Source organism: Amblyomma mixtum, chromosome 3 (assembly GCF_055824585.1).
Source record: "Amblyomma mixtum isolate Tamu chromosome 3, ASM5582458v1, whole genome shotgun sequence".
Lineage (NCBI taxonomy): Eukaryota > Metazoa > Arthropoda > Arachnida > Ixodida > Ixodidae > Amblyomma > Amblyomma mixtum.
In genome coordinates, this window is record NC_143014.1 from 359552251 (window position 1) to 359565732 (window position 13482).

Sequence of the window (13482 nt, forward strand, 5' to 3'; positions counted from 1 at the left end):
TATGCTGACGACATTTGTATTTGGGTTACTGGCCTTAGTGTTCCCAGAGACTGTGATGAGGTCCGATTGATGAGATTGGGCGCGATTGATAAAGCGCGCCTGTTACTTAAGCCGCCATGTTTTATTCTCCCATAGTGGCCAACAGAGTGCTAACATTCGGCTAGATACCGATTACAAACACTACACTACCCTCCTTGGGGAAAGTTAAATAGATGTGCACACACTGTCACAGTTCACTGTAGAGAGGTCTCTCACTGGCAAACAGTCACAAAGTCAAGTCTCAAAGTGACGTGGAGGTCTTCTGTTTCTCTGTGGATAGTGCCGTGTTGGAGAACTCTGGTGCAATGCAGGTGATGTAGGCGGGTGCAATATAGGAGGTGCAGGCTGGTTCACTACAGGTGGTGGATACATGATGTCATCGCAGTGGAGCGGTGTTGTGGCTGATGCTTGTTTGAGGCCAGAGATATCTTTGAAAAAACTTGAGTTGCGCGTTATTAGTACTCTGTTTCCTCTCGATGCCTTGATTTGTGATCCATGAATGCTTACAATGGTATAAGGGTCTGGATCATAGTATGGAGTGAACTTGTCGCGTCTCTCTTGCTTGCACAAGACTCGTTGGCTGATACAAAAGCGATGTGGTTGAGTATGTCTTCGTGCGTCAGCATGATGTTTGTTGTATGCCTTTTTCTCGAGCACGGTTGCTTTCAACCTTGTTAAATCTTCATTGTGCGAAGGAGCTTCAGTGTAACACGGCAGAAGATTCCTCATTGGTCTGCCAAACAGCAGTTCATATGGTGATCTGCCTGTTGTAAGGTGTTTGGAAGATTTATATGACATCAGGAAAGTGTTAAGCTCTACTTTCCAATCTGTGTTCTCAAGCTGACTTGTGTGAACATGCTTTTTCAATGTTCTCATGAACCGTTCTGCTTCACCATTAGCTTGAGGCCACAAAGGTGTGATCCGATGATGTCGAAATCCTAACTCTTTCGAGAGTGCAGCAAACTCTCTGCCTTGTAATGGTGGTCCATTGTCAGTTTTTACTTGCGCAGGGATTCCAAACTGGCAAAACACTCGTCGCAGCAAGGGGAGCACATTGTTCGCACTTGTGGAATGTGTGACTTGTACTACTGGGTATCGCGAGAAGTCATCTATTACCACCATAGCGTACTTTCCATCTGGGAACGGACCACAAAAGTCAACCGAAACTTCCTCCCAGGGACCATTGGGTGGTTCAGTGATGGCAAGTGGTTCTTGCTTTGCTTGGGGAACGACTGCTTGACATGGTAGGCAGCTTTTGATCAAAGTGTGCACTAGTTTATCCATGCCTGGAAACCAAACTTTTCCTCTCAGCATCTGTTTTGTTTTGACGATCCCTTGATGACCCTTGTGGGCGAGCAGCACTGCTTGCTTCTGCAGGCTAGTGGGAAGAATTAGGCGCGTTCCTCGAAGGATGATGCCCTCAGGTGTTGTTGTTAGTTCATTCTTTATGGATGCAAATGGCTTCAGCTCAACTGAGACCCAGCTGCTAGGTGTCAGGTGCTGGATAGCACTGACAAGTAATTGTAGCTGCCGGTCTGCTTTAGTTGCTTCAGCCACTTCTTGAACTGAGAAGGCATTTGGGATGCTGTGGCACTGGATGAAGTTAACATACTCGTTGGGTACTTTGTCGATGCGGGCATGTATTTTCATCTCAGGAAGCGGATGCCTGGAAAGGTAATCGGAAGGGTTGCTACTTCCCGCGGTGTGCTGTACATCAAACTTGTACTGTTGAATGCATAGAGCGAGGCGCTCAATGCGGGCAGATGGTGATCATCTTGGGTTTCCCAGTATGCTCACTAAAGGCTTGTGATCAGTCAGCAAAAGAAAGTGAATTCCACAAAGATAAAGGCGAAAGTGTTCCATTGCCCATACAGCTGCAAGCATTTCACGTTCTATTTGGGAGTAGCGGCTTTCAACAGGTGTGAGCGCTCTACTTGCATAGGCTATCACTGCAATGTGTTCACCGACACGTTGTGCACCCAGTCCATGTGGACTTGCATCTACTACCAGTTCTGTCGGCTTGGATGGGTCAAAGTAAGCAAGGGTGGATGCATCTGACATGGCTTGTTTTAAGCTCTCAAAAGCATTCTGCTGTCGTTCTGTCCACTCCCATGCAACATTCTTCAATGTCAGTTCACGTAATGGCTGTGTGAGATCGGCTAGATTTCTCAGGAATCTGCCTGAATAGTTGATCATGCCTAGCAGGCTCTTCACTTCTTGCGGTGACTCTGGTGTTTTGATTTGTAGGAAGGCTGCTATCTTCTTAAGATCAGGACGAACGCCGTCAGCTGAGAAAATAAGTCCAAAGAAGTTCAGTTCTCGTTGATGAAAGTGACACTTTTTCTCGTTGAGTGTCAGTCCAGCTTCTTGGAGTCGCTGCAGAACTGCTTTCAATGAGGCGTCATGCTCTGGTTTTGTTTGTCCAAAAACAAGGATGTCGTCACTAACATTCAGGACATTGGGGATGCCATTGAGCACTTGGCGGATGGTGTTTTGAAAGATTTCAGCCGCACTGCTGATGCCAAAGTTGAGACGTTTGTAGCGAAACAAGCCAACATGTGTTGAGAAAGTTGTGAGCTGCCTTGAAGAAGTGTCAAGTTCCAACTGATGATATCCATTCTTCAGGTCAAGGTTGGAGAATACTGTTGCTCCATTCAAGGCAACAATGATGTCATCCACTGTCGGACACAAATGTCGTTCACGTTGAATGGCACTGTTCACAACACGCATGTCAATGCAGATTCGAATTTCGTCAGGCTGATGTGGTTTCGGCACAATAACCACAGGGGACACCCATGGTGTAGGTCCGATGGCTGGCTCTATGATGTCTTCTGACACAGGAGGCGTTTAAGTTCTTTTTGTGTGGCATCACGTAAGGCAAACGGAATACGCCTGTGTGGTTGTGCAACAGGTGGGACTGTGTCATTCACAAAAAGGTGGATGTGCTGATTTTTGAGTTTTCCAACTCCACTGAACAATTTGGGGAATGCTTCCACGATTGACTTATCACCTGGATTGTCAGAAACTTGGTACGTGATCTGGACAAGCCCCAGGTTGGTTGCTGCTGTGAAGCTTAAGAGTGATGCACAGTTTCCTGGAATGACAAAAATGTCGTCTTCAATGCACTTATCTTTGTATCGCATTGTAACAGAGACTTTGCCCAAAAGTTGAAGTAGAGACTTTGATTTGTATGGGAACACTCTGATGGATGTTTCTTGGAGATTCACATTTAGGCGACAGCTCTTGAAGTCATTTTCACCAACAATTGACACTGTAGCACCTGTGTCGATTATGAAAGTGACTGGCACATTGTTGACAGTTCCAACTGATGATGCCTTTGGAGATGAACTTGCTTGAGGGCAAGTCATGGCAACAAAAACGTACTCGTCACTGCTTGGACTGGTGTCACAGGTGGCTGCAGGCTGTCTAGTACTTGAACTCTTCTTACTGCAGGCTGTGTGTTTGAGTCATTGTCATAGTCCACTGCATGTACTGTTCTCCTGGTTGAGCGACAGAACCGTGCAAAATGACCAACCTTGTTACATGCCTTGCAAGTCTTGCCCCATGCAGCACAACTGGATCGACCGCCTTGGTGAGGCCACTTGCCGCCACAGTTGCGACAATCTGCTGACGAGACACGAGGTCGCTGCGGTGTGTAGGCCTGCCGTGGCATCTGTCGTTCATTTCTTTGGTGTTGGCCACGGTGGTGTCCTTCCTTGTGCACTGTGAACACCGCCGCGTTGTTATCAACGTGCTTTTTGATTTCGGACACATCCCGTTCGACATCCTCGAGCATTCTTCCTTGCTTAAGTAAGTCCGGTAACGTGAGGGAATGCAGCATGGCATACTTTCGAAGGCGAGACGACGTTGTGGCGAGAATGATTTGGTTCTTGACTTCAGAGTCGACGTTTTCGAAGTTACAGTGGCGAGAAAGCTGCCGGAGGCGCGCGTAGACAGCAAATGTTGAGTTCACTCGCGGCGCAAAAAATGCATTCAGTTTCGCTTGAGCGGCATCGTATTTCGGTGTCGATGTACTCTGCATAGTTTGGGTCATGCTTGTAGCCGTTGCACCTTGCGCAGCACTGTCGGGGAACGAGCGATATATGTCGTAGACTTCTTCACCGACGTAGTGCAGGAGGAGCGCCTTCTTGCGTGCATCTGCCGAGATATCGCAAGCTAAAAGAAAGTTTTCGAACCTTTCTATCCACTTCGTCCATTCTGGACCAATATTGTTGTCGTCGGTAGCGCGAAGGTGAAAACTCGGGAAAGCAGGGAGCACATGTGCCATGGCTACGATTGCGGTAGCCGCTTGCTGCTGATGGGTGATTGGACGGACTGACTCTTGCTGTAGTGGTACTCACATGAGATAAAAGAGCACTTCTGACACCATCTTAGTGTTCCAGGAGACTGTGATGAGGTCCGATTGATGAGATTGGGCGAGATTGATAAAGCGCGCCTGCTACTTAAGCCGCCATGTTTTATTATCCCATAGTGGCCAACAGAGTGCTAACATTCGGCTAGATACCGATTACAAACACTACACTGGCTACCAACACAAACGATTAGCCCTGATAGCTCGACAGGCTCCACTTTCGGTGCAAGCTTGCCTTCAAGGTGTGGGATTGTCTCTTCCAGTGGAAGAATCCGGCTTTATTCTGTTTCCGGGTGTAGGAAGACGTCAAGCGCGGTTGCGGATAGACCTTGGTCACTCTTGCATCCGTCAATTAAATAACACGCGTTTTTTGGGCGTCATTATTGACTGCCATCTACAGTGGCAAAAAGCTGTCGATGCGATTGTCTCATCTCTAACTTCGCTTCTCAATGTGCTCCGTAGAATTGCTAGTGAGCAATGGGGAAACCATCCTTCTTCAGTGGTCAAACTTCATGAAGCGCTGGTGGTCAGTCGCATAATGTATCAATTACCTTTAATTTCCCCCTCGGCCTCACAGCTTGAACGTCTCGTAGAAAGGGCCTAAGAAGAGCCATTGGAGTTCCTCAGGTGGCTTCGAACAAGGCAGTCCTTCATGAGTCACTATCGAAACCACTTAACCTTGTCGCTTCACAGAGACTACTACTGCATCTTAGCCGCCTAGGAGAGATGGTAGCTTGGCAATCCCTTCTCCAGCCGCTCTGCAACAGATATGAGTCGAAGGCCTACTTGGCACTTAATACTCTTAGTTCTTTAGGCCTTAATGTTCCAAGGCAAAGGAAACTGTTGAAACCACCGTGGTCTTTTCCGTGCCTCGACTTTAAGGTCACAATTCCCCATGTGAGCGCAAAGTGCAGCTCTCCTTTGGCAGCAACGCGTTTGCCCGTACTTGAACATTTAGAAAAAAAGTATGTCTGCCATCTTCAAATTTTCACGGATGGTTCTGTGGACAAGGTCAAACAAGCTAGCGCAGCGGCTTTTTACAATCCTTCTTTGGCCTGTAAGTGGTCTGTGCTCATTTCTTCAGTCGTATCCTCCACAACGTCCGAAACTGTTGCTATTGAGGCGGCTTTACGGAAGTTAGGGTCCTGTCCGGCTCAACCTGTTGCCATCCTAACTGATTCAAAGTCTGCCCTTCAGAGGTTAGAGCGTAGGTTCCCTACTGACACCTTGTCTATAAGCTCTCTACGCTTGGTAGAGAATCTGCACAACAGAGGCTTTACTCTATATTTCCAATGGGTGCCCTCTCACATAGGAGTCAGAGGCAGTGAGGTGGCAGACAGTGTCGCCCATAAAGCTCTGTCAAGAAATTCATCAAAAAAAGACCCTCCAGATGCAAAACCCTTCTTCAAAAAAAAGGTGCTAGATTTTTTCAGTACCCTGTGGAGTCGCCTCACAAGCCATGTGTGACCAAGGGTCTGAGAATATCCCAGGCCACTCTACTACATTGAATTCGAACGGGCTCTGCTCATATTCCTGCTTGGATGCTTAAGACGGGCATGGCATCGTCTCTGCTATGTTCAATATGTGGTGTGTGCAGGGATATATAACATTATATTATGTACGGCCCAGAGTACAACGCGGAAAGGTCTGTGATGTTGGCTTCCTTCAAGAGCACAGGAGCCCTTCACAGTACAGTTCAGGACATTCTCCACCCTAGTGGAAACCAGACATGCAGAAGAGGGGTTGACGCCTTCTTTTAACATTCCTGCAGGACACTGATCTTCACTCTAAATGGTGACAGCAGGGACGGTCTATTGCCTTCTGTGATTTAATGTGTGTGTAGATAGTGCCTTCTGGAGTGGTGTATGTTATTCTGTGAGTGAATGTGTGCATGGATGGTGACTCTGCATTGGACTATGCTCTACTGTGACATCTGGATTGGATACTGTTGTGTTGTTACTGAATGTGTGCATAGATGGTGGCAGTGGGAGTGGCCCATGTTCTGTTATAAGTGTCTGTGTATATAGTGGGGCAGATTTGACCAGTCTTAGGACATTATTAACATATAAGTGACACTATGGTGGAGCAAATGCTGGCAGAATAAGCAAGGCTAATTCCACCTGTAGCACCAAACAACTCAACTCATTTAACTCAACTACTTATCATCTAAGGAACAAGAGTGAGGGTGTGCATATGCAGCTTACATCAGCCACTTTGCACTCTCAGCAGAGGAGCAGGGGCTAGCGTTGCAGACTACAGCACTGCCCTCAGCTGCGAGCCTGTTCTGGCTGCCAGCGTGGCTGCTTAGTTAAGTTTGGAAAGACGCTATGTATCAATGTGGTTGTTATGCAGTGGCTCTTCAGTATAACTTTGCAACTTTGGCCACTTACACTTTGATGATGATTATTTTCATGACGCAAAAATGTCTGCCAAAGAGTGCCGTAATTGGGCTTATACATTCTTGTGAATGGGCACCTGGCGGCTTTGAGGACTGAACCATGTACCTCCTGCTTATGAGGTGGATGCTCTAACTACTAGATAACTCCTGTGACATGTGCACATTGGCCAACTTGATTAAGACAGCATTGCATGCTTGAAAGAATTCGTGTTCATATTGTGTGACCCTGAAACGGAGGCATACATTGTACATATACAATACTGAAGAAGCTTCTGTTTTGTGCCTTTTGCATCTGCAGCTGTGACAACATGCTATCTGCCCTGTTTGATTTGGTGTGACTGATTTGAAACTTTTTTGAGATGCTGAAATGGAAGAATATTGTACGGTACCTTCTATTCTGTCTGTTGATATCTGGCTGAGTGCTTGCTGTATATATTTGTTTTCTCCAACTGCCGTTATTGCGACTGCTTTTAAATGATTAAATCTGAAAGGTTCACTTATTATTTGTGTTTCTGAAGTATTTGGTTCTGCACTCACTTAACATTAATGACAGACGATGTGGCTACAATAACAGAGGCATGATGTAACCATATGTGGTGCTTAATTAAGCACCACATTCACAGTTGTCATGGCCTGGCATTGCACATATAAAATGAAAGCCGCACCTTGTGCATGTTGTTTTTCATTCAGCACACCAATCGTTGGTCTGCTGAAACCCGGCCAAGTTTCATGTTGGTTAAAAAGGCATCATGATGGTATAAACAGTTTGGTTCAGAGACAGTTACTAGTTTACTTGCATGATTCTTGTCTTAATTAACTGACCTTTGCGATGTGTCATAACCTTTGCAACAATATTCATGTCACCCACCCCACACTGCTTCATATTTACTTGTCGCACCAGCTTCACATCATACATCATTAAACTCTATGATGTCGCTCACAAGTATCGTGTCTGATTTTATGACTGGTAGCAATCTGAGTCGTACATCATACAAGCTTCATCATAAGTCATACATTCTGCAACGATATCGTTTCTGACTGTATGATATATGATGCGATCTGAGTCGTAAATCATAGAAGCTTCGTCATAAGTCGTAGATTCTGCAATGATATCGTGTCTTACTCTATGACATATCATACATTTGAGTCGTACATCATAGAAGTTCCGTCATAAGTCATATATTCAGTATGATATATCATTCATCTTGAATGAGTTGTCGTACAATTTTATGATTTGTCATAGAAATACTGCCAAGATCATAGATCGTAGCCATAGATTTTTTCAGCAGGGGTGTCTTGAGAGCTACTGCCAGACTCGACAAATCAAATTTTCCCCGTGCTGATATTCAAAGGTAGTCGGTAGAGAGCAAGTGAGGGCAGGTTAAAGAAGTCCAAACTGTCCTATCCAGCAAAATTGACATGTCGTATAAGACCTCTTTAGACCCATGCTGATAGTTGGCAGTTTGACAGTGATTCCCAAAACGAAAACCCCAAACAGGCTGCCGCAGTTCCACGGAGGGGTAACGCAGAGCTTTTTGAGCTTCTTGAATTCAGACTAACGCTATGGTTCTATTCGCCCATGCAAATGAACAAGATGGTACATCGCCAGAAGCAGCCATGGAGTACAATCTCGGGCATGGTATGTGCTACGTGGTTCATAAAAATTTCATGCCGCAATCTATTCAGTTCAGACCTTCATAGATATATTGCTAATTATCACGTAAGAAGTACGGCTCCAACCAATTACGCTCAAGACGTACTTGTTTATGCGATGATCAACATGTGTTAAGCCACGCTGGCATATTATATTCACGTCAGAAGCTTCACGGGGCTTATAAGTTATAACTATGCAATAAACTAGCATCAAATTCAACCGACAAGTTCGTGCAAGAGCTCAGATGGCCCTGAACTAACGGTTGCCGCAATGCTGCTCGAGCGTTTTCAAACAGGGATCTTGTAGATGCCAACCTTGAAGGAAAAAGCGGCTCTTTCAGCAGTCCTGTCGCTCATTTCCACGTATGGAACCTAAGCATCTTGGAAAAGTCGCAGAGGTGGCCGTTCGCGAGATCTAAAACCTGAGTGCGCAATTGGGGTAGTAAAGACAGCGCCAAACAACAGAGACCCGGAGCAAACACGAGTTGCGGTCGAGACATGTGCGTTATGAACAGCACTATCGTCTCACACATCATATCCTGCATATAGTCGAACCTCGTTATAGCGAAACGGTTTATATTAAAATAATGGATATCACGAAAAGCGATGATTCCCCTTGGAAGTTGTCAAGACGGGTTATAAGGAAGTGATTGCCGGGTCAAATCAGCGTCGTTATAACGCGGTTCAACTATTTCTGTAGGCTTAGTCATCAGAGTAAGGGCAGCCGTCTGAACCACAACTCGGCAAGCGCGGGAGCATACCTTTTTGCAGTTCCGGTAGAGCTGCCCGAGCACCTTGCGCGAGCAGTTGGTGTTCTTTGTGTCGAGCTTCTCCATGAAGTCCGAGTACATGGGTGGCTTCTCGGAGTTCTGGAAGCCCTTCAGGTCGCCACACTTGGCGAAGTCCAGGTTGACGGCGCACTTACGCGCCAAATCACGGCAGCGGCGCGAGTTGATGCCAGCGTCCAGCATATCGGCCCAGACGAGGTGCGCGTTGGCGATGAGGCCGATATTGTCGCCCTTGATGTACTGGCAGAAGAAGTCCACCATGTCCTGGACCTGTCGTCGCCGTATAAGAAGGGAAGTCCTCTCGTCAGACGGATGATAAACAGAATTTTTCACACCGTCCCTTTACATCCTTCAAAAAAACTAGAGATCAGGGTCTTTACACGTGTGCGAAACCTTTGGTGGCACTCTTGAGGGAACTAGCGCGAGCGGTTCGCTTCTAGACCAGCGTTGCTGACTCTACTCTGGAGCGGGAGGGAATTGCCGACTTTTAGCAGCCGTCTCCTCGCACTCAACTTCGCAACACAGCCGCGGCAATGCGTTACTTGTGTTTTAAGACAATCTTGTTTTCTGAGAGAAGAGGGTGCTTAAAAGGGTAAGCCATGCTGTACGCTTTCGGGGCGCCATCATTGACAGCTCACAGGAGCTCAGACAAGTTTCATCATCATCATCATTATTGTATTCCAACATCAACATTACAGACGCTGAGGACCATGAACAGAAAGCCTAACGGGGCTTGACGGGGTTCACGGTCCCAAAAACATGGCATTGGAAACAAAACTAGAGTACAAACACAACGCATCAGACATGGGAGGATCTGGTACAAAATCAAGAGATAAGCAAAGACAATTACAAGATTAGGAGAGTGTTTAATGAAGTATACAATGTACGATGCAAAGCAGAAAAAGGTAGAAAGTGCAATTATTATGGCTATGATACATTTACAAAAAAAAACAGTATTGTGGCTATGAAGCAACTCGTTTGTTTAGAGCGACGGGAGCATATTGTCACGACCAGAGGAGCCGCGAAGGTAGGCGTCGGCAAGAACCCAAGACTGGGAGCCTTCTTTTAATTATAGAGCCAGCTTCCACGACACCAAAGAGAACAAGCGCGCCGCGAGAGTCCACCGCCGCTTCGTCGTCGTCTTCGATTCAGCGCGGAGGCCGCGCGGCGCGTTAGGCGCGTGGCAATATTACGTAGCATCTGGTAACCATAGTTAGTACGTGCTCGAGGTATTTCCCACAGTTCAGTACTGCGGGTATTCCGTGTTTATAAGCAAGTAACGGATGGTTTTCATTGTGAACGACCATCTGCTCGGATCGTTTTGTTTATGTTCACTTATCTACGGATATTGTCCAATGGTTCAGCCACCGCTCTCAACCTAACATGGCCAAAACGAAGCCAGGCTTGCAAGGTAAAGTCACAATTGAGCAAAGAGCGCTGCCTCTCGCGAGTTCCAAATGAGCAGCCAGGTGTCCTTTTATTTATGCTTTCTACAAGCAAGTAAAACTTCGGAAAAGTAGACAATAGGTTTGTCAGTGATGCAGCCTATTCTAAAACGGAATTGTACTGCCTCGTTTCATACTAAAAGGACGCTTGCAATATATTAGGGCCTCATTAAGCCTCATTTGTTATCAGTCAGTGACAATCCAGGCTTCGCCGTATCCCACCGCTGAATTTGCTGAAAAATTTATTATCTCGTCGTAGGGACTACTCCAGTTGGTGCAACTGGCCCAATAACGCCTAAAATACCCCACCAAAATTAATACCCCTGTCACACTAGCAAATTTTATGTCATTCGAACCTAATGTCATTCGTTCTCTTTCGGTGCTACACGGGAAAAAATAATGTCATTCGAAAATGATGGCATCGACGATCACTGAAAAAAAAAGTCCAACTGAACGACATCAGCGCGCTTAAAATATGTTTGAAATTGTTGTGAAGTGTTTCAAAAGCGGGTGAGAACATTTGTGTGCCGTAATATAAGCTTAAAATATTATTTGCGGCCATTCTGCACCCCTTTAGCCATCAAAAGCCAAGCCAAGTACAAAATCAACCACAAATCCGATAAATGTAAACAAACAAAATGGCTGACATGGCGGCGCGCGGACACGCGCGGAGCTTGGAAATGACTTCCTAAAGGTGAACTGCTCAGTTACGTCTTTAAGTAAACCTTCGAGCTTAACGAGCATGGCACGCCAACCAACAAGAATCACGCATCCCAAAATGACCGACGGTCGCGGGAAAGACGCTGCTTCACGTTCGGCCGCTGCGGTAGGCTGCTGAGACCGAGAGTAACAGCTATCCACGACAGCCTCCAGTGTGAACAGACTAGCACAAACATTAACTTTTTTAGCAGAACTAAATAAATGCACTTTCTAAGTTTGGCAGTGTGCACGCTATATTTTTCGCGTCGCTTGTTCCTGCTGCGTATCTGGTGTCCAGAATACGCATTCGGTTCGAGATCGAATGCTAATGAGTTCCCCTAACTTACTCGATGGCGAATGTCATTCGAACCTAATGACATTACATGTTCCCGTGTAGCAGTCGTTTAATGACATTAGGTGCTAATGTCATTCGATTCGAATGACATTCAATTTGCTAGTGTGACAGGGGTATAACACGCCCTCCCCATACCCACACTGAGATCTAGCAAGACTAAGAGGAGTAATCAGCGATATTGCTCACCCCAATGGGCGCCTTTCGTTCCTTGGGCGGGTCGCTGTAGTAATGCATGGGGTTGCAGTTTCTCTTGAAGATGAGGTCCTCGTACCATAGCACTGAGTACTCGTCGCCGTCCAGGTCAGACCCTGAGCGCAGGTGGAGTCCACATTAGGGACCATTAGAAACAAGTTGTCTGCGGACGTCTGTGAAAGCAGTTATGGTGAATGGGCCTCTACGACTAGAGGAATCACTCAAACTCCTAAAGCCCAAACTACGAAATATTTTGCGCTCCAGATCATGCATCCTCGCAGTGAATTTTTTTCGTGCTGTGCCAGCACTAACGGCATGCAGGTTCAGGCAAAGCACGGTTACTTTCTTTTGACAGCGATTGACAAGCGCTGTGCCTCCTTACACAAGTCACGCAGGGTCTGGAACAATTCCTGAATCTTTGCCCAATGCTAGAAATTTGCAGTTACGAAAGGTGAAAGCGAGGGATTTATCCCTCATTACGCCAGTAGGCGTTCTATGGGTCTCGAGTTCTAAGCGTCGACGAAGGTACCCGGGTGTCTTCTGAAGGCAAGACCACAGGATTCTGGCCTTGGCAGAGCGTAGTCCTAACGCGCATGTGAACTAAGGTAAGCCCTCAGTCACAAACGTTGAAAGCGACGGTTCCATCCGTCCCCGCGCAGCACAATGTCAACATGGAGCGCGCCAAGAAGGTTGTGTAGTACCGGCCATCTCGTCGGGGTGTGGACGCTCTCCCTTTTGAGGGAAGACGATGCAGTCGCGCACGTGATGCAGCTGCGGCACATTCACCGCCCTCAGCTTGCGGATGTCCCCCGGGTGCATGCACGGGTTCTTGGTCACGATCACGTCGCCTGCACATCACACGGAGCATGGGAGAACTCAGTGACACTAACGCCAAGTGGGGCTGCAAATTCAGGTGAAAAAAGATAGTTGTTATGGTTATCGTTTATGGGGTTTAACGTCCCAAAGCAACTGAGGCTATGAGAGACGCCGTAGTGAAGGGCTCCGGAAATTTCTGCCTCCTGGGATTCTTTAACGTGCACTGACATCGCACAGTACACAGGCCTCTAGAATTTCTCCTCCATAGAAATTCAACCGCCGCGACCGGGATCGAACCCGCGTCTTTCGGGTCAGCAGTCGAGCACCATAACCACTGAGCCACCGCGGCGGCCTAGGTGAAAAAAGGAAAAAAAGAAAGTGAATCTCATGCGATAACCTATCGGCTCCTCCGTGCGATATAACGGAAATAAAATAGTCGGTGCATCGCGAGACCATATATAAAATGGTGGTTCTTTGCATACTGTTTCCGCTCCAGACGACGGTTTAGCAAGATTATCGAGAGTATAGCAGCGCACAACGAACAGGTACCTCACTATTTATATTCTTTTATTGCATATCCCATGCTGTAAACATAAAGGCATTGATCCCGAACCGTGGTTACAAACCACGGATGTGTCCCAAGATATATCCGCGACATTTCTCGGTCAACTGAGCATTAGTGAAGTCCTAGCTTCGGCTTTAAAAATAAGAATGCGGTGATTAGA

The 13482-nt window shown here is 46.7% G+C and overlaps 1 protein-coding gene and 1 pseudogene across 1 annotated transcript; both read right to left on the reverse strand.

Moving 5' to 3' along the window:
• Positions 1 to 13482, reverse strand: part of LOC149356498 (uncharacterized) — a 53987-nt pseudogene that overhangs the window by 25918 nt on the left and 14587 nt on the right.
• On the reverse strand, positions 3404 to 4327 carry LOC149356500 (uncharacterized). The gene has a single exon (XM_089575365.1). It carries the CDS (start codon positions 4325 to 4327, stop codon positions 3404 to 3406), a length of 924 nt encoding a protein of 307 aa, XP_089431491.1.